Raw genomic sequence first — 26,505 nt, forward strand, 5'->3', positions numbered from 1 at the left:
TTTTTACTGTATTAGCAAGTATTGTAAATTGTTTGTTGTACAATAAAGTTAATTGTACTACAATTTGGTCATCGTTAGCATTTATTTAACAATCCAGCGATACGAGCCCGAGTATATTTGGGAAATCCCTCAAGGTTTCGAGGATAATCGTAACAGTATTTAGAAAAATTTTTCAGGAATGTTTTCGAAAGCTTTCCCTACAGTCTTTACAAATTTTATTTATTTTTAATTAAAATGCATTTTTTTTTTAATTTTTATTTAATAAAAAATAATTTTAATGTTATTTTCAAAAAGGGGTAATATTTTTTGTTTTTTTTTTTGTGCTCAAAAGGAAGCTTAGGTCTTTTTCTGTAAGAGCCTTGTGGTCACTTAGTGGGATGCGACTTGTTTATCTATCAAAATGAGCGTCTAGTAACTCGAAACAGCGGTTTTTTAATTTTTAATATATGACCTATTTTAATATATTATTAATATTTTAATATACAATAAATAAATAAATAAATAAATATGAGAAAGTATATACAATTAGCTTTCCAACGGTATATAACATGCCTAACCATAGTTTCATACCCTCGATACTGCAAGTCCGGTAGTTAAGGATGATTAAGATTTTTCGTAGTCTAACACAGCAGGTATTCAATTTTGTGCATCCAAACACTTTCGTAAGACTTGCAGAATTTTGTGTAATAGATTTGCATACCTACTAGCACAATATTTGAAAAGTATGAAGAAGATGGGATTTCCCGGTAGTTAAGGATGATTAAGATTGTTTTTTTTTCTTGCTCAAAAAAAAAGCTTACGTATTTTTCTTTAAGAGTTTTGAGGTCGCTTGGTGGAATGCGACTAGTTTATCTATTAAAATGAGCATTTAGTAACTCGAAGCAGCTTTTTCTAATTTTTAATTTCTAATATATGTATGACCTAAGTGTTTCTGAAACCTGAAAATAAAACTTATATAAAGAATTCAATACAATTACCTTTCCAACGCTATATAACAAGCAACTAAAGTTTCATACCCTCTACACTATAATACCCACAATATGTACACCTCTGGAATAAAATAACTGTTTTTCTATAGAATTGGTGAAAATTTTGAACTTTTTTTAAATTTATTTAGAATAGTATTTAATATGTAATTTAATAAGTAGATACATAAAAAGTATACAAGATAGTTAATTTTCTAACAGCCAGCCTTCCATCCACCTTATTACCTTCCTTTTATTAACTCGGGATGTAACTATGTAATATTGATGCGCCTAAGAGATGCAGCGATTTCTATTCTCAAGTTACATACCTGATGACAGTACGAATGGGAATTATAATAGGGAGGTTTTAGTTTTTTAAACTATAATTTTTTATTTTTCACCTTTCTTTGTGGCTTTTTCGTCGATCGTTTCTTAGGGTTACTGAGTTCTGCTGTTGATTTCACTCCGAGTTTCGCTTTTGGAAAGAAATCAATTGGGTAGAGGAAGAAAACTTATTTAACTAGAGCCTTCCATCGCATGCATCGAAAGCATGATATTGAGCGGTACCATCGATTGTCACTGCAGCATCGAATCTGCTCTTCTGTGATCTCACAGTTTTCTTATGATCATCTTTGCTACTAAAAATTATTTCAGTTTCTTTACAATAATTCTTTGCTACCGGAATAAAGCTATCGCATCTAAGATACGAGCTTGATGAGAGCATTGAAGGCTTTACTTCGCTGCATTTCTTTTGATATTTGCTCATATACCATCACATGCTCCTTTACCATGAGCAGTAGGATGAAAATGCCACTCAGCTGGTATTTCGAAATCTGTTTCATGAGCCATAAGATTAGCGAAGCTATTTTTGTTTTTAAAATGCTGACGAGCAAACAGCAACGGCGTCATGCTTCAAATCGTCGGATATGATTGCCATACTTTTATGTTTCAGTTTTCCATCTTTCATGTAGTAAATAACTATTGTGAATATAGATGGTTGGTCGTTATTGAAATGGAATGCTTGTATCCAGGATAACATATTTATAGTTCTCTGCGAAATCGTATGAAATAACGAATTCACCTGCCTTCAAATGTATGTTCAAGTTTTCGAAGAATGACCACTGCTCCTTGACTAGAAAGTCATGGGTTCTCAAGTTTACCAATCCGGTACACATGTCTTCCACAAAATCGTCCACACTTAAGATCAATGTTTTCAATGTGCGATTTTCAGACTGCAGTCAAGATTCAAATTTGACCTCCTCCACAAATTCTCGGTCAAAGGACTTGATCAAATTCTCTTTGATAAACGTGGTTCCTGGGCAATTTGAGTATTCACCCATATGGCAAGAAGTTGATGCATTAGGACACATTGTCATTTTAAGGCAATCACGGTAACTGTTTAAATCTTTCGGCGAATCATTTGTTAAATAATTCAAGCTGATTTCCTTCAACATAAGCTTCACATTTTAATGATAAATGCAAACGCATACTGTATGAGTTCCGCTGCTTCCTTCGAAAGGCAATGTTTAAGCCTGAGCTGGGTAAATTTTGTGAATCCAATTTTAATATCCTCGCGTTCGGATTGAAAGCTCGCGAATAACTCATTCAGGTGACAGAGAATTATCCTCTTCTGCATTTGAACCTTCTTACCGTCAATTCGTACAGACACCCAGTCTTTCATCCCTGGCATCAGGCGACTCATATCATCGCGCTGAATTGAGTCACTAGAGCTCTAAAGGTTTTCCTTTCTTTGCGTTTGGGAGTATGCCATTCTCTGCAACTAATTTTTTAGCAATCCTGGCTTTTCTTTCAGATGTTCCAAACTCAGCCATTCTTTTTGCGCGACTCCATGTCGGTGGAGCAAGCGTGAGAAGTTGAATTTGTTCTGCTCTACTAGTTGAGGTTTTGTACTTTTCTTTTATTTGCTCAAGGACTTTTACTGCATCCTTGTGGTACTGGTTTTGCCACTCATCCCTTGAACTCATATTTTCTTCAGTAAAGTTGGAACCATCGTCATCGGAAATTCGGTCATCATTCTCAGAATCATTATCGTCTCCATCTAGAATAACGTCTTCACAAGGCTCATTACTTTTCGAAGTCGATAATTCCTTCAATTTGCTGAGCTCTTTCCTGCACGATCCACAAATTCGCATCCGTCTTTATAGCGTAGGGCATTTTGATATTAAGCCGTCAGAAAGCCGCCGTGTATCTGAAGATACGTGTTTTTTTTTTTTTTCGTTGAAGGGATTAAAGCAAAAAGAAGCAAAAGTTTCTTTATCAAGCTCAACCTTTTTGTGAGCCATAGCCATTGAAAATATTAATTATGTAAATAACACACGTCTTTATTTTAATACTGTTTCTGAAAAACTGGTCTTCAGAATGACCATACACTGCCTTCATAAACTATAGCTGATTTATTATAGCTACTTAGGGGATTTGGACGAATCTGCTTTGGTTAGGTACACCGAAAAATCTTAATCATCCTTAACTACCGGGAAATCCCATCTTCTTCATACTTTTTAAATATTGTGCTAGTAGGTATGCAAATCTATATCTCAAAATTCTGCAAGTCTATTAAGAAAGTGTTTGGATGCACAAAATCGAATACCTGCTGTGTTAGACTACGAAAAATCTTAATCATCCTTAACTACCGGACTTGCAGTATCGAGGGTATGAAACTATGGTTAAGCAAGTTATATACCGTTGGAAAGGTAATTGTATATACTTTGTCATATAAACTTTATTTTCAGGTTTCAGAAACACTTACACAATAATACCAAAAAAAAAAATTAAAATAGGTCATATATTAAAAATTAGAAAACCGCTGTTTCGAGTTATCATCATTTTCGCTCATTTTGATAGATAAACAAGTCGCATCCCACCAAGCGACCACAAAGCTCTTAAATAAAAATACCTAAGCTTTCTTTTGAGCAAAAAAAAAACACAAAAATATTACCCCTTTTTGATAAAAACATTAAAATCATTTTTTTATTAAAAAAAAATTAAAAAAATTTATTTTAATTAAAAAATAAATTAAAAAATTTTGTATAGACTGAAGGGAAAGCTATCGAAAACATTCCTGAAAAAATTTTCTAAATACAATAGGTAATTAGTAATATGGATCCGAAAAAAAACTGTTTGACCAAAATGTCAAAATTCTGGACCCTCCAACTCGGAGTCTGTTTGGCCGATCCCGCTGAAATTTTGTGTGATAACTACTATTTACTAGGACTAACCTTGGTGCAAATTTCATCCCGATCGGAAGACATCGATTTCAAAAGTTGGGTCACTTGAGGTGAAATGCCCCATATATCTTAAGTCAAATACTGCATCGCCTTTAGTGATAGGAACACATCCAAATGCTCTGTTATCAAAAAGTAATAACTATGAAGAGAGTTGCCAACTATCTAAAAAAATGATTTTGTAAGACGAAGCGTCATTCTAGAACGGATCGTCCTATTGAGTTATCTTTTTTGTTGGGCTTGCCTCTTCCGAAGAAATTTTGTTAAACTTGAAGAAATTTGCCGAAAAAATAGAAATTTCCGGAAAAATAGATTTTCCGTATACATACTTACATAAATATTTTGTGTAAGAACGTTTTGATTTTTTTTTAATTTTGATCGTGTAGTACAACCAAAATGGCTCCCAGTTTCAAAATTGTATCAATGGTATAAAATTATGTAGATTAGCTTAGAATGTTTTGTAAATTCTTACCGGCTCGATATCTCGAGGAAAGTTCGAATACATCGACATTGTACCTTCAGTGTTTGAAAACTATTATGCCGCCGATCGGAAAATGAGACATTGGTTCACGTAGCTGCATTTCACAAAGATTGGCAATTAGACGTGCGATTTGACCCTCAGAAAAGCGTCGGAGTAAAGAAACAGTTTCGAGCGAATTCAACGCGAATTCGTGTAGGGCGAACTCAAAAATGAGTATCACACGCAGCCTTCTGACGGCCAAAACACCATAATCAGAGAGGATAGGTGAGCCATTAAAAGTCGCAATGAATTCTTGGACCAAAATGATAAAAAAACAAAACTTGTTTTCGGCGGGACGAAGTTCGCCGGGCCCGCTAGTCTTATATATTATTACGCAAACATGATTTTTGTGGTACACTTTTGAGATACTTTATCCCCAGTGATATTCATGAAACTCATATCAAAATAAAGAGGAGTTGGTGTATATGTGCCAAATTTAGTTTTTAACCCTCTAAGAGCCACCTTGAAGAAAATATTAAAAACATACTATTTACAGCCCTGATTGGTACATGCTGAGACCGAATATCAGTTAGAGACATGGCATGTATATTAGACGCAGTGGATGAATCTGTAAACTTGTTAGAACGCCGCCCTCCGGAGAACGACAGGATGCCTCCTGATATCTCCGGAGCACCATCTCCATGGCGGGGACCAAATGCTTCCAGTAAGGGAGCATATCAAAATGCTCAGCAAGCAGTTTTTGGTGGTTTACCACAGACGTGAGCACCCCAACAGGCCCTTGCTCGAAGAAGAGCCCTCGCCCAGGCACGACAGAAGGCATCTTTTCGAATATATGGACGTTGTCCAGAACTACTTCAAATAACATTTGAACCCGACGACGTACCGAGGAGTGATCAACGGAATTCATAGGCAGTCAGTCACCATCTACCGCTAGTGTCGACCTATGAATGCCGTGATCGAGGCCCAATCACCACCTATCGCAGACACAGTGTTTCGACTGTCACGAGTTTTTATAACTCAACTACGGTCAGAATATTGTAGCAACCTCAACAGCTGAATATCCGGCAAGTGGAGACTCTCCCCACGACACTAAAAACCCCTTTACACGTCAATTCAATCCTACTCAGCTAAAACCCCTCCCTCATTCCGATCCCGTCGAAACAGCTTGTTTTGTGGGCTACAACAACAACAACCATTGCTAGTCCCAAAATTGATACTTTTCCGCAAAGCTTAGTCTATTTGCCTTATGCCGAGGTTTAGGTACATGTTAAGTGTATTCTAAGTCTACGTTGGCTTTAAAAATGTTCTTCACACACCTTATCGTCAACTTATAAATTTAGAAATTCCACAATATTTTATGGTATGTTAATTGCAAAACGCTAGTATGTTAATTGTCGGCCGCTGTGGTGTAGTGGTAAGCAGTGCGCGTTTCCACTCCACAGCACCTGGGTTCAAGCCCTGGTCAAAGCAACATCGCAAAAAAATATAGAAAAAAGTTTTTTCTTAACAGCGGTCGTCCCTCGGCAGGCAATGGCAAACCTCCGAGTGTATTTCTGCCATGAAAAACAGCTTCTCATAAAAATACAATCGCCGTTCGGAGTCGGCGTAAAACTGTAGGTCCCTCCGCTTTGTGTGACAACATCAAGGCGCATGCCACAAATCGGAGGAGAATCTCGGCCAAACACTAACATACGTGTAAGCGCCAATCTATTATTATTATTATTAATTGCAAAACGTCTAATAGCACGAATCTCCTTTGGGGATACAGTAGGTTTTCTCCCAGCTCATCGCTTTATTCCAAATTTTTTGTCGAAGTAATTTGTAATTACCGCTTCACACCGATATATGTAAGCGCGCTGCAATTTATCTTGTCATCCCGTGTTCCCGGTAAGCTAACACTCGTCCTTGTTCTACCTCCGCCACGAGGCATTCTTCAACTATACTAACTCCGAATTTAACAAAAATGCCTCTTATTAGAAGCACTTATAAATTGCAAATATAAAACGAACCTTTTTTGAGTGAGAATTAGACACCGCACCCCCATCTGGTGTTTACGGAATTATATCCGCTTTAAAACAAAAATAAAAATACAGAAAAAATGACACTGTATATATATAAACATAAAGAAAAGTATCGGATAGATTATGTCGAGACAATAAAACAGCTTATTTTGTGAAAAACCTTTTTCCTATAAATTTGGTTTTCATTTTTGGTATATACTACTAACTATTTGCCCGAAATCCATTTGTATACTCGAATTCCAAAAATTCCAGATTCTTTAAAATTTGACAATTTAAACGCACCTATTATCGCACACAACTGGTTTGTGCTAATTCACTGTGACAAGCAGGTAGCTAAAATAATAAAAAAAATCCGAAATGTACCATTAACATTTGGCAGCGCCAAGCCAAATAATTTACTCCATTCAAGAAAATAAAGTATTGACTTTATGACCATTTCAGAAATGTAAGTGGACATATGTAATGTCATTATCGTTAGCAATGTGTCCATATGATATTTGACATTGTTATCATTTCAAACGGACATTGACCCTATGGCCATAGATCTTATGTCACCCCACCGCATGCACGTTATAAACTGCTCGCCGCCGCACTTCAATAGCAGAGCTGGCAGGCTATCAGCGTCACCTTCCGCAGCTTTGTTGCTTTAAGTCGCGGAATTACTATTCTCACCTCTTCATAGTGGGGCGGAGGTACAGTTGTAGCGGCACTACTAAGCCCCAGGTGCTGCTGGCTAGCGACTTGAGAAACTTGTTGCGACTCGATACTCTTTTGACAAATGCGGTTGTGTGCGCCGAGAAAGAGAGCAAACTGTTGAAGGTAACTATTTTGGGGTTGTTCATAGTTGGAATTGATTCCCCGTCGACGTGTATTCCCAGCTGTAGTCTGTCCGCTTTCGCCCAGGTGGTGAAAGGGTTTGCCGCTGATTTCGATGGGGAGAGGGTTAGGCTCCTTGCATTGAAGAAGCAAAAAAGTTCGGTGAAGTAACAATTTACTTGGTTGGTGTCGTGTGCGGAATCTCCCCATGCTGAACAATCGTTACGTATATCAGGATCAAGTCTGGATAGGTATCTGCTTAGACGACTACAGTTGAATCTCGAAGTCTGCAACAGGTGGAGATTGGGCTCCTAGCACGGCATTCAAAGGCCGAGGGCCGCAGAAGGTGGTGACGGACTCTCTGAATGCAATTTATCGCTTGTATGTTTGTCATCTGAACCGGTCCTTATACTTAAAAATATGCCTCGGTGGAGGCTCCTCAAGCAAGCGCCAGTTCGAGTGCTCACATCTGTAATACCCTACCAAAAATAGTTTGCTGAGCATTTTTTTGTGTCCCCTTATAGGGAGAATTTGGTCCTTTAAATACAGATGATGGTCAGGCGACATAAGAAAGCAACTTGTCGCTTTGCGGAGTGGGGTTTTAACAACTCTGTTGCTTCGTCCAACGGGCCCCAGTGACCAACCACGCGCGCATAGCTCAAAACCGGCCGGCGAGCGACTAGAGGACCTTATTTCGGCTCTGTACTTTGTTGACGATTGCGGTTTTGTGTGCGGACAAGGAGTGCAGGCTGTCAAAGGTAACCCCTAAGATTTTCGGTTTATTCACCGTCTGAATTGGTGCGCTAACGACCTGAATGCCTAGTTGAAGTCTCATCTTCTCCGTCGAAGTTGTGAAGAGGGTCGCCGTTGCATTCGATGACGAGAGCGTTAGGTTCCGTGCAGTAAAGAATCGAAAAAGTTCGGAAAGGTAGCTCAACAGTCGCCTGCATATGATATCAGGGAATTTCCCTCCTGTGGCTTGGGAAGCTTCGAGATGTAGAAGTTAAACAGAAACGGGGAGTGGACTGACGGTGTCAAACGCTTTTGAAATATCCAACGCTAGTAGGAATGTTCTGTCTCGGGGCGGTTTCGGTTGAGGCCTGTCTAGGTATTTATGGCATTAAGTGCGATGTCGGTGCTGTGCGATTTACGGAAGCCATGCTAATCCTTCGCTGCAGTCAGGTGACACATGAAACACGTTAGCTGCAGGGCCTCACGCATCTTCATTACTGGAGAACAGAGAGTTATGGGCCGATAATACTTCCCTTTCTTGGCTGGATACGCATTTCTTTATATAGAGAACGCTCATTTGCGACAACAGCCGCTTCTGCTGGATAGTTTGGGCGGACTTCCTCGATGCGTCCGGACGGAATGTGGCGAGCCGCTTCAGCGGTGACTTCCTTTCGGAATTTACGTTCTCCACCGTTTACGGTGGAGCAGGTGTATGGTTCGGTAACGCTTGACCACAAACCGTGTGTTCCACCCCCTGTGTGACCTAAGGTCTCAGGAGATTCTTTGGTGACTCCATCCGTTACAGGTGTAACACCTAACCGAAGTGGAGTTCGAAAGAGGTCGTCTCTTCCAAACGCAGCTGAAATCGTGACTTCTTTCTATAAGAACATGATCGATTTGGTTTCTCGTTTTTTTCAATTTTGAAACAAACAGTACTGGCTAGATGAATATTTTTATGCTGGAACCTATTACTGCATACTATTTATTCCATAAAGTCAATGAACAAAGTTCTTACTGACCACTTGAAGCTAGAATTTTCAATTAAATTAACAAAATACTATAATGTACATATCAACAGGCAGAATATAACAAAAAAAATCTTTGGATAATGAGAAATCAAGGCAGACAGAATTCGAGATCTCGTTGAATTCGAAGAGAGCACGATACAAAGGAGCACTCCTTGCATAACTAGTCCTGACTTTATCTGGATAGAAGGGATTGAAATGACTTACAGGTCTCATTGGTATAAAAAATTTAATATTTTGCAACAGAGACGGACAGTCGAGAGTCCCCATAATTTAATTAGAAACAAAAGAAAGTGAAACAATAGTCCTTTTCGTTTGTAGAGGTTGGATTCTAATAAGAGGCAAACGTTAATGGCTAGGAGGTATACGATCAACGAATTTCAGAGAACGGAGAGCAAATTCCAGCTCTGTATAAAAAAGCTGGGAATAGGGTCTCCATATTCCGGTCTAGGTCGAACAAATAATGAGAGAGTAGTTTTATGTAGAGAATAAAGGTCTGCAAAATTTGGTCTGCTTCGACGAATAAAACATAAAGTCTAGTAAGATTTAGAAACAATGAAATGGATGTGCATATTAAAAGAAAAACTAGAATTAAATATGACTCCAAGATCATTCATTTCTTGAACAGACTTAAGTATTGTATTATAAATAGAATAAGAAGTATGCATAATGCTTAAAGGAAATGAGACAATCTATGAAATTCATAACTCCTTCCAGGAGTAACTCAGAAAGACTCCTTGAACTCAGCCGGAAGGGCCTTAGAACTCACAGGACACTGCAAGTTAAGATATCATTTGAACAAAATGGGGCTTTCTATATAGACGGACTGCAGGTTTTGTGGGCTGGTGGAGGAAACCTCAGAGCATATTCTTTGTGACTGCCCACGTATCATGAATCACAGACTGATACACCTTGGGGGAACATTATCTTCTACATGCAATGTGCTTAATTTCTTAAATAGGCTAAGGTTGGAGTGACTACAATTAGAGTTTAGCACAATAGATCTTTTTAGGTCGTAGCGCGAGTTTGCCCGACGTAGTCATAATAATAGTAATGCATAATGCTACCAACTTCTAGAAAAGTAATATGGATGGTGTTTTTATACTTATTGAGAGGTGAGGCTTTTGTATTCAAAGAATCAATTTATCTAACTCTGCTTGAAGGCTTGCCGCTTCGGGAGCATTGTTTACCACAAAGAATATTTTAAGTCATCAGCATATAATAAAAGTCTGAAAACAGAAAAACCGTCACTTACGTCATTGATGAATACTATTCTCTTTCAGGCCCCGGCAAAGTCGATCAACCTCAGTCCGTCATCGGACATTTCGTCGTAGTGGCTAAATTTTCCTGCGGAGGGACCAAATATCCCTTCCTTGCCTACCCTGGTATTGAAATCTGCCAGAGATCCTTGTACGCGTCGTCCTTCTCTTCTGTCGGGGCGTGCGCGTAAGTGAGCGAGATGGTAAAGAATCTCACTTTAATACGGATTGTGGCTAGATGCTCGTTCACCGGGTTGAACGAAAGTAATCGGAATCTAACTCAAATTAAAAATCCAACACTGAACTCGAGCTCCTTTCCACGTTTGGTCACTCCCTGTGGAATGGCGATCCCACAAGCGTTGACTTCTACACCCGTGACCATGCTCTCGCTGCAGACTATAGTGGACCCGTAAATGCGCATAAGTCGGAGTGACTCCATTAAATGGTTTTCTCACGTTGCCCAGCACGCGATCGGGTACGAAGGAGCCGAGATTTAGTATAGTCGAGCGACTGTAAGTGCATACCCAGAAGAACGGCCATATCCCATTGCAAACCTCGTTGAAAAAGGAACTTCTAAATGAATCACGTAGTATCTTTAAATCGTTAAATTTCATTTCTTTTAAACAGAAGGCGTCATACGACGAAATCATATTTCTATACCATGCATCCCCAGGTTTAAGTTTTTTTGTTAAGTTTTTAATACCCCTTTGCTTCGTCTCTCCTCATATATATGTAGTTAATGAAAATTTTTTACTAGAGTTGAATAACAAAATTCGGCATCGCATATGACATTATTTATAGAGTGCCCCAGAGTTTCTTGTCTACAAGCGCATACCAAAAATAATAAAAATATGCTTTAATAATATCCTAATAATAATAAGGCTATCAATATGAAACGAAATTAGTATTTCTGGCATGCATTTAATATGAACATATCTCTTCTTACATAAAATCAAACAAAAACATTACGCTTTCATAAATTCTTTTATATATGACCTGTGCTGTAGAGAAAATATAAAACTTTGAGCTACTACTACCACTACTACTACTAACTAATTCACCCAAATGAAAAGCTTTTTTTTCCTCTTTTGAAGGCTTTATATATTCCTTTTCATATTACTAGCATCCGGTAAATTATAAAAACATTTTCTATTTGCAAACGGCAACTAAATAGGTCCGTCATGCGTCTTTAACTCGTCAGCGCTCCGCATTCAGAACTCATCAAAGGCATAGATCAGTAAGTGTTCTAGTTCTATAGTGTTTATATAAAGAAACGAAGTGTAATTAGAAAAAAATATATACGATCAATTCAAGAAGCTTATTTTCGTGAAGCAAACTAAATAATGGATACACAATTTCATAGCATAAATTGATACGAACGAATCACAGCGAAATATTTTCTAATTACACATGTTTAAGAAAATCATACCAATAAATACTTTTCATTATTAAAATATCAAATAATTGGACGCTATATCAGTGACATTAGATTTTAAAGTCTCTTTGCAACGGTTATAACGAACATATATTTGCCTAAGTGTCCCATTGTTTTCCCATAGAAAATCGGAAATCTACTTGCTAGTTGTTATTCGGCAATAATAAAACATTTTAAATAACGCAATATGAAATTTCGCTACCGAAATTTTCTCACTTATACCTAAGTAATATGTTAATGTAAGTATTTAATACAGTTTGCCTTATTGAATTAACTATAATAGTCAAAATTATACTAAAATTTTTAATTCATTAACTTACGGTGCATATTAATGACATTACATATAATTAAGCATTCAAATTAAAACTCATTGACAACAATTTGTACGCTAAATTTCCAAATCTTGGTGGATAACTTTCGCGTATTTGTTTTTCTTTTTGCCCGCGCATTGAGTCCAACCATAAACCTACGTCAGTGCGAACTTCACTTCGGTTAGATGCAACATCTGTAACGGAAGGAGTCACCCAAGGACCTGCTCCGCACTTAGGTCACACCGGGTGTGGACTAAAAAGTTTTCGGATTCAAAATGCTCAATCCATACGGCATCATTTGCCTATACGGCCACCAACTCGCGCAACCCGCTGGTGCGAACGGCACCCTGAAATTGTGCATATGAAATAATGCATATGAAAAAAACCGAAATAATGCATACATGCACAGTTTCGGTTGAAAACCGCAATAATGCTTATTAGAAAAACCGAAATTATGCATAAGCACACTTTCGTTTGAAAACCGAAGTAATGCATATAAGAAAAACGAAGTAATGCATACATGCACGGTTTCGGCTCAAAACCGAAATAATGCCTACATGCACAGTTGCGACTCAAAAAGTAGAATTTTCCTTTCTGTGTTGCCGGAAAAGGGGCGCGGAAGTATTTTTGCGTAGAACTTCTTTTTGCGTAAGGGGCCTTCGGCCACGCTTAGGGATTATAACCCTTACTAAGTAGAATTCTCCTTTCTGTCTTGCCGAAAAAAGGGGGGAAACATTGTTGCGTAGAACTTTTTTCTGCGTAGGCGGCCTTCGGCCCCGCTTAGGGATTATAACCCTTACTAAGTAGAATTCTCCTTTCTGTGTTGCCGGAAAAGGGGGGCGGAATATTTTTTTTTGCTTAGGGATTATAACCCTTACTAAGTAGAAGTACATAATTCATAGTAGAAAAAAAACGAAATTATCCATATGCACACTTTCGTTAGAAAACTGAAATAATGCATAACAAAAACCTAAATAATGCATGCATGCACAATTTCGGTTCAAACCCGAAATAATGCATATGTGAAAAACGAAGTAATGCATACATGCACAGTTTCGGTTGAAAATCGAAATAATGCATATGTGAAGAACGAAGTAATGCATACATGCACACTTTCGGTTGAAAACCGAAATAATGCATATGAAAAGCCCGAAGTAATGCATACATGCACAATTTCGGTTGAAACCCGAAATTATGCATATGAGTTGAAACCGAAATAATGTCTAAATGCACAGTTTCCATATGCGCAATTTCGGTGTCCCGGTGCGAACCAGTACCCAAAGAGCCCGGGCGGCTCCGAGGAGCACACATGAGCAACAACAAAACTCCCTACGTTGTTGTTTTTTTAACAGCATACAAATACCCCAAAGAGTTTTTGGGGAGTGATGCTGGAGTGACAGTCCTGGCCAGATATAAATCTGTGTCGTTCCGGTTACGTAGACTCGACTGTCTTGGGAACGAAAACTTCCCACGTCACATAATCCTACAATGTGCTCCGTAAGGGTCGCGAGCGAGACAATGGTAGCGTCTACTGGTCATCCTACATCACACTGTCCAATATCGCCTCATCGAAGAAGACACCAATCCCAGGTACATCGCCCCAAATGTCAGGTCAGGTCATAGCTGTCTGGTCAGGCGACGCCGGGCTCGAAATATGTGAAGTTTATATATATTCCCTGTCACCTGCTGTCCGGCAAGATATGTCTGTGACGTAGTAACCATGATCTTTGGCACTGAAGCCTAGAAGATGATCATAAGCGAAACCGATTGCTTAAGCAGATTGCCGTTCCACATTCTGCAGCATGAACAAAGACGCCTCCATCAGATTGTTTTAGTTTTAACAGCTCGCCAGGCCTAACAATAGCTAGGGAGGGTCTGACAAATAGAATTTGAATATCCAACAAAAATGTCGGCCGCTGTGGTGTAGTAGTAAGCAGTGCGCGTTTCCACTCCGCAACGCCTGGGTTCAAACCCTGGTCGAAGCAACATCGCAAAAAATATAGAAAAAATGTTTTTTCTTAACAGCGGTCGTCCCTCGGCAGGCAATGGCAAGCGTCCGAGTGTATTTCTGCCATGAAAAACAGCTTCTCATCAAAAAGTGAGAATATTGCAGCCGCCTGAACATCTACTTATCCAGACTCGACCCCGATATCCCCCAACGAGCGTACGGCGTGTCAAGCTTCCCCCATGGCACCAACCACCTGTTCACACGCCCACTGAAACCTACTCAGTTATCACTCCTCCTACTCTGGGCCAACCCGTTGAAACGGCTGGTGACCTCGGCCTATCTTTAATTTAGCTAGATGACAACGATTGATGTACAAACCGACTTAAGCACTGCTTAATAGTGCCGCTGCAAGACAAAAAATACATTTCCATTCTAACGACATCTGGTTCTACTTGCCGGGATGACTCGAGGTTTTCCCACTAAAGGCTGTTATTTCGGCGATGTTTTTAAATTGGCGAAATCTTCTTGTCGTTGTTCGTCCCTGGAGTAACACCTCGCAGCGGGTTTTCTCCCGATCCTTCTGCTACAAGCTGGCGTCGAATCAAACCCCGGACCAGAATCCTACTTCTGCTGTGTATGCTGGAGAAGACTCCACTTCGGTTAGGTGCAACACCTGCAACGGATGGAATCACCTAAGAACTTGTTCAGGTCTTTGGCCACCACTGGACCACAAGGCATCTCTGATAAGAACAAAGCAAAGCAGTTTGGCTGTGCGATTTAACTTTTCACACAATATGCTCAATAAGGTATTGCCCGCTTAATTTAAAAGGCTGGTTAAGCGATAGTTGCGCTGATTATGGGATGACCCTTTTTTATAGTTTGGGCTGAGAGCACACTTAAACTTCGGCTGTCAGGCCTGCATTCCTCAGACCATATTTTGCATAGGAGCCGATGCATACGCTATACGAGCTCTTCGATGCCAGCATCAAGTGTTGGCATTTGTCCCCTATTCAGAAATCTTAAGAAGTTTTTGCTCTATAATTTAAGTTCGATCTGGGCGTTACACAGTGATATTTGATACCCATTTTGTGTCCATAATTAAAAAAAAAAATGTATATTCACATAAATCTAGGTTTCCGGGGGTTTTTGAGGTCGATGCATTCGAATCTGAAGTCAAAATAACCAAAAACAAAATGGCCGATCCAATATGGGTGTTTCCAGCGGAAGGTCCACCACGACAAAAAAAATAAAAGTTTTATATCTAACGTATTTACGTGCCGATTTGTCTGCATTTTAAAATATATACTGGCTAGGTAAGTAGAATCATGTTTGCATAAAATGGTGTTCCTAGGTGGTGCCAAGGTCGAGATATTTCGAAAAACCGTATTTATGGTCCGATTTGGTTCGAATTTGGCGTATGTGGTTGAAACATAATAAATCACAGATTTCTAATAAATTGACCCTGAATTGGCGCTGAAGTCAAAATATTAAGTATATTCTACATAAAATACATGTTTTATTTGCGTTGAAAATTCATTTAAAAGCAATATTAACAAAAACATAACGATGGAAATTTATGTCACGTGACGCTACGTCACGTCACGTTTCACACTTGGGGTTGTAAAAGAGAATTGATACAATTTGCATTAATTCAAAAAACTCTAAAAACAACTAGAATTGCTCCAAATCATATTAAAATAAGTTTCATGAAAATAGCCATCCACAATTCGCAGAGTTTTGCGATTTTGTAAGAAAAGAAAAAATCAACTTCCATTTTTTGTCACGTAACGACACTTAAATAAATATATTTCAGGACCAAGCAGTTCGATTGATTTAATTTTTCGGTTAAATATAGAGCTAATTATGTGCTATACAATGGCCCAAAAAAGTTAAAGAAAACAAATGGTATTCCTTTTTTGTATCACATTGAAATCGTACGACTGTCACGTGCGCCACCATGGGAATGCCCATATGGAACCTTAAATCTTCAACGCAATAATTTTGTTAATAATAATAATAATAATAAGAATGGCTTATTATTTAAGAGTTTTTGGAGTCGCCAAATTCGAATCTTTTAAATAAAAATAACAAAAAACAAAAAGGCCGATCCAATGTGGCGCCTAAAATTAAAATAAATGTCTTTAATTTGAAAATATTTAAATATTGAATATTGAAAATTAAAATTTTATTTAAATATTGAAAATAATTAAATATTTTAACCTTAAATCTTAAACGCAATAATTTTGTTAATAAGGCCGATCCAATATGGCGCCTAAAATTAAAATAATTGTATTTTATTTGAAAATATTTAAATATTGAATATTGAAAATTTAAATTTTATTTTAATATTGAAAATAATTAAATATTTTAACCTTAAATCTTAAACGGCATAATTTTGTTAATAATAATAATAATAATAAGAATGGCTTATTATTTAAGGGTTTTTGGGGTCGCCAAATTCGAATCTTTTAAATCAAAATAACAAAAAACAAAAAGGCCGATCCAATATGGCGCCTAAAATTAAAATAAATGTCTTTAATTTGAAATTTTTTTTTTAATTCACGTAGTATTGAGTTATATTAGGTTTTTTAAGTTTGTATTTAAAATTCTTAAATAACAATTAGGAAGTGCCGGATAGAGATTTTGCCGAATAACCGGATTCCGGATATCCTGTAAAAAATAAGAGTCGGATTCGGATATCCGGTAGACTGCTGCCCTTAATAAATTTCACAATATTCAGACATGTTCTGCAAATCGTACGTTCTCAAATCGTGTTTTATATTTGTAATCGAAGTATTCTTCTGTAACCGCCTAAGCGATTTTGGCCGAGTCCAAAACAGCACGCCAGTCATTTCCCTTCTATGCTAACGTTTTTTACTTACTATCTCCACCATTATTATTATTTTTTATACGTTTTTTACTTATTGATCTCCTGATTACTCTGAGTTCTACATTGTCGGACCATTGGTGATTATCGTTGGGTGCCTGGTTTATTAAAGAGTTCATTGCGTTCCGCGTAATGAACGCTTTAAGTAACCTTTAAACTTCTAACATCCAAAGAAGACTCTTCCTTGCGGAGTTCCCAGCTTAAATTGTGGTAAGTGGCGTTGCCACATCTCATTCGGCCGAAGCTCTGCAGCAACCTAGCAGTTCTCGTTTCGAACTACCCTATGCAGTGCTATATCGGTAGACCTACCCTTATAGGTTTGGAATGCTGTGTACTGCAAAATAAGTCGTGATCTATCCTGACATACATGCCAATCAGCCTTTCGGTGACTTTAGAAGGAACCATGTTAAAATAATTGACCTGTAATCCTAGGAATTTATATGATGCGCTGGTCTCCTGGAAAGTCTAATGCAAGCAATGAAGATCTGATTAAGCCAAAAAGGTGATCTGATTTCTGAAATACGACCTGAAAAACAACATCTGTGCATAGTGATTTATATGGTGAAAAAGATTTAATGACTATTTCAAGATTTGACTTTGTACTAAACATATATTGTGAAGTTTAGAATTACTACACTCTCCCTCATTCCGCTTCAGGAGACTGCAAAAAGTCTCTTCGTTTCATGAGTAATATTTTCAACCCTAGCTGCGCTTTCGATTTCCCCAAAGAATTTTTGGTTCTCGCGTACCGAGTAGGGATGTTTCGAATGTGGAATTTTAGACATCCGCGGATGCGAATGCAGCGCTTGCAAGCCAAACCAGATGTCTCAGGTTTTTCTAAAGCTTTTTAAAAAGAATTTTTCATTTTCATTCCTTTGGCTGTTTCAGAGTTTGGGGAATCTGTAACTTCATCCGCGATTTTCGATTTTAGTTTTTGTAATTCATTTTCAAAACCTTCTTCTGCGACTGGTTTGAAAAATTTGTGCTTATAGCGAGCTTAATAGGGGGATATGCAAAATAAGTTATTATTTTCCAGGATTGAAAATTTTGAACAATATTCTGTTTTCAAAGTCGTGGCTGCAAGCCGAATCGGATCAAAATATTGTTATTAAAAAAAAAAATACCCTGTTTTTTTATAAGAATTTGAATTATTGGAATTACGGATGATGAGGGTCTCAGAAAGTTTCGTAATTCTTAGCTAATTAAACGCCAACCTATAACTTTTTAATTATTTGAGCATCGATTCTCTTTATAGCCAGACATTGATCATTTCTGCTGGAAATTCCTATTAAACGAGCTTACGCTTTGACTTTAAATAGCAAAGAAGGGCGACGTAGGGGGACAGTTTTACCACAGAAGTTTTTAGCCAAGGATCCAGTGTATATCCATATCAAAAAATATTGCCCGATAAGTAAAAAAAATTACTGTTTTTAAAATTTTTGTTCGAAATGAATTCTCCAAAGGGGCCCATTTGAAATGATTGAAACGAATATATATAACATCAAAGGCAAATCACGAAAACTTGGTTAAGAATTACAGTGCACACTTTCTTCTTCTGTGTCTAGTAGTTTTTTTTCTTAAGATTGGTCCAAAAAAACAATAATAAAAGAAACCAATGCAGGTATTTAAAGTACAGAAAAAAAATATTAAAAGGACTATGTTGTCCTTGACGTACCTCAAAGGTCAAGTAGAAGTTGAAACTTGTATGACTGCCCATTGATAGCTCGGTTATACAGCTTACGAAATAATAGGGCGTTTCATCAAAACACGCAAATGCCTCGTAACCATGTAAACCTTGTAAACTTACTTAATTTTGTATGAAAAATCTAATTATTTGCGAGGTTTACGCGGTTACGATTTACGCATTTCCATGAATACCCATAATATGTTTAACGACATTTTTATCAAATATTGGATACAATTTGTCATTTTGTTTTTCCAGATATACGTTTTATCGTTTCACTTGCACAACATTCGCATTCCCAAAAGCTCTACATTGATTATTGCGAATGCGAATGTTAAAATTAATGCGGAAGCTCCGCGAATGTGAATATTCGCAACAACCCTGGTACCGAGTTCCTTTTTATATACCTGTTGTTTTTCCCCGCCTAAATCGGTTAGCCCATCAACCTTTGCCGTCAAGCTCAACTAACGGTAGGACCAGGAAGCGTCCGGTTTCGACAAAGTTTGAACAGAGAGGGAGAAGTTTTAGTTGAGTAGGTCTGCACATCTCGGGTCCAATCTTCGCACCGGAAAGATTCGGTATTTTCCCAACCAAGGGCTGTTGTTCGGAGACCAAACGCCTTCTAGAACGGCAAACCCCATCCCAGGATACGACTTCAAATTTTGAATATTTTTCCCCCCGATAATAATATTGTGCAATCATTTACTTTATTTGTAAACGTTACAGAGTCATAATAAAACAAGTCAATACAGTGGTAACTTCGACTATGCCGAAAGCTTCGTCGCTTTCATTAATATATATAAAAATGTATGTATCTTTAAACTGTGCTGTAACCGCGGAAGCGAATTTAGCCGAGTTGAAGAAAGCACTCCCGTCGTTTATCTTCTGTGCCAGCTGACGCCAATTGGAAATGCCAAGTGAAGCCAAGTCTCTCTCCACTTGATTTTTCCATCGCAGTGGGGGTCGCACCCTCCCTCTGATGAAGACTCACAGAGTTGGAGCTTTGGTCTTCATTCCAACGAGTGATTCTACGTCGGTTTTCGATGCTGACGTTATTACCGATGTTAATGCTGGCTCCCAAGTAAACGAAATCCTGTACTTTTTCGAAATTATAACTGTCAACAGAGACGTGGGTGCCGAGGCGGAAATGCGATGACTGTTGGTTTTAGGACTGGAGATACTTCTTCTTGTCCTCGTTCGATGTGCTTCCTTATCGAACTTGTAAAAGGTAGAACAGACTACGTGGTTTTGATTACTGATGATGTCGTTGTTATCGACATACGCTCTTGTAGTAAATTCTTAATGAACGGTTTAGTTCTGCAGCTCTTATTACTAGGGTTAACTTTTTCTGGCAAAACTTGTGCGTTTGAGCGAAAGTGCGAAAATGTGAAATATTCGACAGTTTTTTACAACAAACATATGGCAACGTTTCGCACTTTTAGTTTCGCACAAACCCACAGCTGTGACTCTGACTGAAATGCAAAGAGCGAGAAAACTGCGCTGTGCTGTTCTTACATCGCTTCAGCAACTAAAGCGACAGCACGAACGAAGCGCAACGAATATTTGAGACCGCGCTGTGGCTGAACTGTTCGAAATTTTGCAGCCAAAGCAACAACACTGTTCACGCTTTTGTGCGATCATTTTTACCTTTCGCATTTCCGCATCAAAGAGTGAACGCTAGTAATATCTTCTCCAACATTAGATTAAAGAAATCACTCCCCCCGTTGGTATAGCTCAACGTTACTTTACATAGCTGTCGAAAGTGGCTTTGAAATTGACAAATAGATAGTAAGTGTCGACACTAACTTTTCTCGCGGATCTTTTCCAGGGTTTGGCGTATTGTGAATACCTGCTCCATGGTAAATTTGCCAGCTTACACGGCAGTTCTGGCTAAGATAGGAAAAGTCTCTCGTAAGACAAATGAAAGGCTTGAAAATCTATTTTGAGAAAAAGCGCTTGAATGCAGAGTTCGAAAATAAACGAAATGGATCTTATTGTTTTGTTTCGTTTCACTCATTACATAAAGCAGAACACAATTGAAACCCAAACAAAGAAAATTCTAGTTGTATTGGGTTTGGTTCTAATTTTGTGCGCGACTACAAACGGAAACAAAAGCATAAAACGCGCAGCAGCTGGGTGAGCAAAATTAGCAGGAATGATTCGCAAACGTTTGCTTGGCGATTTGCTCATTACAAGCGACTAATGTTTTCAGTACTTACGAGTATGTATGTATGTTTTTCAGATATCATACTTACAAAGAATGAAATGAAAAATCCGGTTCCTGCATGATTTCTGCGGTATTTAGTTTTGTAATTGTGGCGGTCAAAAATGGCGTTTTTAATATGTACAATATTTTTCAAGATAAATTTTTTTTTGATATTTTATAAAAATATGGTTCATGCTTGTAACAAAAACTATATATGTAAATCACACTTTCAAACTCTATACAGAACTTATAAAAAATCCACAAATTTTTATGCAGTTAACAAGCTTATAAGTGCAAGTTTTGAGCGGCTAAAAAATCGCGTTGATTTTTAATATTTTTTTTTTGCTGACGGCTTTTACATTTTTTTTTTTTTCATTTAACTAGCGAAATTTAGGAAAACTGGCGTTGACTTTTTTCATTTTTTTTTGTCTTGCGCATATTCTTCCATACGAAATTCATGTTTATATGGAAAAAAGTGCAGAACGCTGTCAACAAAAAAAAAATTATTAAAAATCAATGCGATTTTTTGGTCACTCAAAACTTATTTTACTAAAATTTTATAAGCTTGTTAACTGCATACCCGAAAAATTTCTGAAAATTCTGGCTAAAATGCTCGAAATATAGATACAAATTTGTGGAATTTTTCTAAATTCTGTATAAAGTTTGAAAGTGTGATTTATACAGTTTTTGTAAAAGCATGAACCATATTTTTATAAAAACCATGAACCATATTTTACAATAAATTTTAGCTTGAAAAACATTGTAAATATTAAAAACGAAACACCATTCATCCATTTTTGACCACCACAGTACATACATATGTACATTAGAGTGGCCCTTGCTTCCATACATTTTTTTTTTTAGTTTCTTGAAATGGTCCATTGACCCAGATTAACCCGCGCCACAAACGCGTTGAAATAATCAATATCACAGGCCAACAAAAATTAAAAAAACTTTTGCTGAGGAAAATGTTAAAGCTACTTTTGATATACTTTTTTATGCTGATTACGAATCCGTAAGTATAAAGTTTTCATCAGCTCCAAATTTTGAGAAAACGAGGTCAAGGTATAAAAAATCAAATTTTCTGCAATATTTGAAAAGCTCTAGCAAAAAAAAAGCAAAGGGGGATAGAACCTTCCACTTAAGACATAACTCTCGACTTCTATCCTTGAAAATACAATCCCTCCACCTTGATCTGATGGTCGTTTATATTCATTTATTGAACAGAAAAAATTGATTTTGGCGAAGTTTGAGTACCTAATGCAATTAAACAAAAGGTAATGGAACCTTCGACTTAGGCACTCTGCACATCTTCATCATCATCATACAGCGGAGACGAGGATTTACCAAACATCCTAGCCTTTTATGTGCGCCGTTTTTCATACCTGACCATTACGTTTTTGATGCTATCGAGGAGCATGCTTTCTCGGTAATATCTTTCTGAGAATACGCTGCTGAATTTTTAGATATTGTATAAGCAGGGATAGTTTTCAACTAAGTACGCGAACTTTACTGCTAAATCGCTTCTTTTACTCTTTTTATCGTGAAATTATTAAAATATACGCAGTTCAATTAAATTTATGAACACAAAAACGTAAATAACGAGCTGAAAGCGACAATGTTTGACGAGCTACGTTTTAACAGCGAATGAAGAGACGAGATGGTGACACATAATGTGCGGACGTCTGTTGAAATATACGTGCTCGTCCCAAGCTTTTAAATTTTTGAAATGATGTGACGAGGACGAGACGACATATATGAAGAGGGTCTTAGGCTTAAATTAAAGCTTGAACTTTCAATTAAAATCCCTGAAATTCCATGCCTGCACTTTGACCCTAAAGTCACTTACAGTAGTTTTTTTAACAGCCCTGTCGCATTGTGTGATCAATAATAATGCGCTATCATCTACTTACTCATACATGTAAAAAATGCTAAATACATATATATGTATGTTAAAGAAACAAAATCAAACTTATTTTCCATGTATTTATGAATGATGGTGTCAACAGAAATAATTTTTTTTCATCATGCTATTTATGTTTTTATTCAATAGTGACTAGGGAATCCAATCCCGCATAAAATCCATATCCCGCAAGCTTGAGGGATCGAGGTCATCAATCCCGCGGATCCGCGGGATTAGCGGGACTGAAAAAAAATCATTATTTCCTCTAAACAATTATATTTAAAATTGATATGTAAACAAGTAATTTTTAGCAAAAAAAACCGACTTCAACTCTCATATAAAAAAAAATATATATATACATATATATATCTCATGATCCACTGATCGGAATCTTAACCAGATTAGAATTATCGAAATCGGTTGACGTGGTCCAAAGTTATGCGGTAACATACATAAAAAATAAAATTAAAAAGAAGTCGGTTAAAAAGACGACTTGATTTAGAAGATCTACGCATTTACTTTTAATTAGGTTGACTTTTTTGATAATATTTCCGAAGAAATGATAAAGTCTTTAAAGTTTCATTTTTTAAATTTGACCTTATTTTATTGCACAATCAGGAACTTTTGAGTTTGGTGATTATGCACGGTTTTGTAGGTATATGGTCAAAATCGCTATATCTGTCGGGTATTTTTCAGAAGAAAATATGTCATAATCAGAGTTACTGTAGTGTTTTATCCGATCTGAAACAATACCCGCTCGCCGTAACCCCAAAACATCAGTGATTCTGGATTATTCACATTTGACTAAGTTTTCCCGTTTTTCCGCGTAACTTTTTTACCGTTTGATATTTGAAAAAAGCGTTAAAGTAATACATTCTATAACATTCTCTTGAAAATTACACCAGAGCTGAATGTGTGCCTCTAATAGAACCAGAGTTATGAAATCAATTTTTCCGCTGGCGCAATTATATATCGATAGAAACACTTGTATAATGTGTTCATAAATCGGCAAGTGTACAAAGTTTAAGCTAGTTATCAAGACGAACGTTTTCAAATTTGAATCAATTACGCACGGCCACAAAAAAAAATCGATGAAAGGTTAATAAAATCAGACCAGGGGCTGGATTCTCTAACTGTGAGTTTTCAAGTGTACACTGAAAATTGTGTATATATCATTTATATGATATTTTAATAACTAAATATATTTAGTTTAAATTTTAAGTTTTTTATATGTTGAAAGTTTATTTATTAATAATCAAAAATTTTCTCTTCAACTACAAACAAATTCATAGAACCATAAATTGAAAATCAAGAATTTAAGCAAGTATAAAAACATACAAGTAAAATACCCTAGATATACTCGACTCCTGGCAGGATCGCCAATATATCATTTATATGATATTTTAATAACTAAATATATTTAGTTTAAATTTTAAGTTTTTTATATGTTGAAAGTTTATTTATTAATAATCAAAAATTTTCTCTTCAACTACAAACAAATTCATAGAACCATAAATTGAAAATCAAGAATTTAAGCAAGTATAAAAACATACAAGTAAAATACCCTACAGTGTACATTCTTCATTTTGCGATTCAGGAAGTGAAGGAATGAGTTTTAACTGTCAAAATTGTGTACACTTCTCTTCCGAATAACTCACTGAATTTTAATATTTTTATTGAGCTCTGTACCATAATTATTTTATTAGGAAAAATGGTAAGTCGACGTTCAGACACGAAAACTTTTGTTGCGGAAACTCGAAGCTTGTAGGGTAGAGAGCGACGAGGAAATGGGACGGGTACCGAGTCGCCCGTACTCGGGAAACACGCTTTGTGCTCTCGTTCGTCTGAGTAATTCAAGTTGGCAATTCACAGCTGACAACAACAATTGCGTACAAAAGAGTTTCTGTGTGTGAATGCAAAGGGCAACACCAAAAGAGAAATCGCCGATAATAAGAAACTCGAGTTTCCGTGTTTGAACGCAGACTAAAAAGCAACAAAGTCTAAGCGGTAGAAGTTACAGCAGCTACAGTCAGTCAATAAAGTTTAGGTACAGCGAATTTTTTACAATACCGGCAACTATTTTTTAAATATTTTATTTTTCGCTTATTTTTTATAAAAATATGGTTAATTCTACAACAAAAAACCCAAAAATCAGAGTTCCAAACCTTGTGCAAATTAAAGAAAATTCTGCAAAATTTCATTCAAATATTGCACTTTTTATTTACGCTCTCTAGAAAAAAGTTGAGTATGCAGTTTTTTAGGCGATAACGTTATGACAAATTTATATTTCATAAACGCAAAAGACAGCTTTAGATAGCTTGTTTTAAGGCCCTTCTACTGATATCCACATGAATGGTATGGAATGAGTAGTGCGACCTCAGTGGTAGTTTAAAAAACTGCCTTTTTTCGAACTTCAGGCACCGGCCACGCCCACAAAGGCATACGAACCGAAACATCCTGGAACAAAACCTTCCTAGTTTTTTTTGGTACTTCAATTCCTGAAAGTTTGAAAAAATTAAATGGTGGTACGTACAGACGCTATACACATCGCAAAGCATCTCGTAGTAGAGACACGAACCAACATCAATTTAGCTCTATATCTTTCCAACTAGTAGCCGGAACTCAGAATATAAGGTATCGTTGGAAAGGACCTATAGAATAACACTAAGTATGTTGGGTGTACCCTCATACCCCCTTAAACCGGCAAAAGTAAAAGAACTTTTTTTGTTTCGCAATACTTTAGCCTAATTTTTAAGAATTCGGATAATCGTTTATGAAACTTGAATACATTTTCTGGAGACACTCTGCAAGACCTTTCCAACGATACCTCAAATATGTCGATTGGACGTCTGGATAAAAACTTCCAAATCTCGTGTATATATATGCGAGTAATTTCAGCATGCTACTGTGGCTCCTTTCGTCACTCCGGCGCACTGCCCTGCGCTGTGATACAACCATGCACGACGAATTTTTGGGCGAGCACGTTCACAACTAGCATTCGTCTTTTTAATTTTTTTGTCTGTAGTCCCGCAAATCTCGCGGATCCCTCATTTCTGATCCCGCAAAAATGACGCGGGATCCCGCGTTTGCGGGATTGGATTCCCTTATAGTGATCGCGCGAAGGCCGCTAATAAGGTGGTTATCAAGGCAGCACCGACGCAAGTATGCTGTCGTTATCTTAACTTTGACACGTTTGTGGCACGGGTTGGACTCGGTAAAATGGCCCAAAATTTTTAGGGAATTACTTTTCATTAAAGGTAACGATTTTCAAAAATAAGAAAACGATCTACCAATGCCCCTCAAGGAGCGAAACAGAAATCGTTCTTTCAATATTGCTACTGACCTTTGTACCACGATGATGTTTTTAAAGAAAAATCAGCAAAGTCTAAGCGGTAGAAGTTATAGCTGCTATTTCGGAATCCGCATCATCGATGTGCAAAGTTAGAAGCGCTAACCACTGAGCTATGCACACCCCTTAACTCTTGTTGCTAATTCATTTCCTTATTCAAACTACTAAATACTATCAAGTGCAGCTGATAAGCCGCTATTTAAACTTGATATTTAATTAATTTGCTTTATTGTATAGTTTC

General features: G+C 37.2%; 1 protein-coding gene across 9 annotated transcripts in view; it reads left to right on the forward strand.

The window, feature by feature from the left end:
• Positions 1–26,505, forward strand: part of LOC118745750 (serine/threonine-protein kinase WNK1) — a 221,208-nt gene that overhangs the window by 124,166 nt on the left and 70,537 nt on the right. For 7 of the 9 annotated variants that reach the window (XM_036479394.1, XM_036479390.1, XM_036479391.1 and 4 more), the window contains one exon: positions 11,716–11,778. The exons of the other annotated variants lie outside the window; for them this stretch is intronic. In XM_036479394.1, the coding sequence (XP_036335287.1) occupies positions 11,716–11,778 (63 nt within the window). The remainder of the gene's footprint in view (positions 1–11,715; positions 11,779–26,505) is intronic. 9 annotated transcript variants of the gene reach the window in all.

This window comes from Rhagoletis pomonella, unplaced genomic scaffold (genome assembly GCF_013731165.1).
Source record: "Rhagoletis pomonella isolate Grant_MI unplaced genomic scaffold, Rhpom_1.0 Rhpom_scaffold_00009, whole genome shotgun sequence".
NCBI lineage: Eukaryota > Metazoa > Arthropoda > Insecta > Diptera > Tephritidae > Rhagoletis > Rhagoletis pomonella.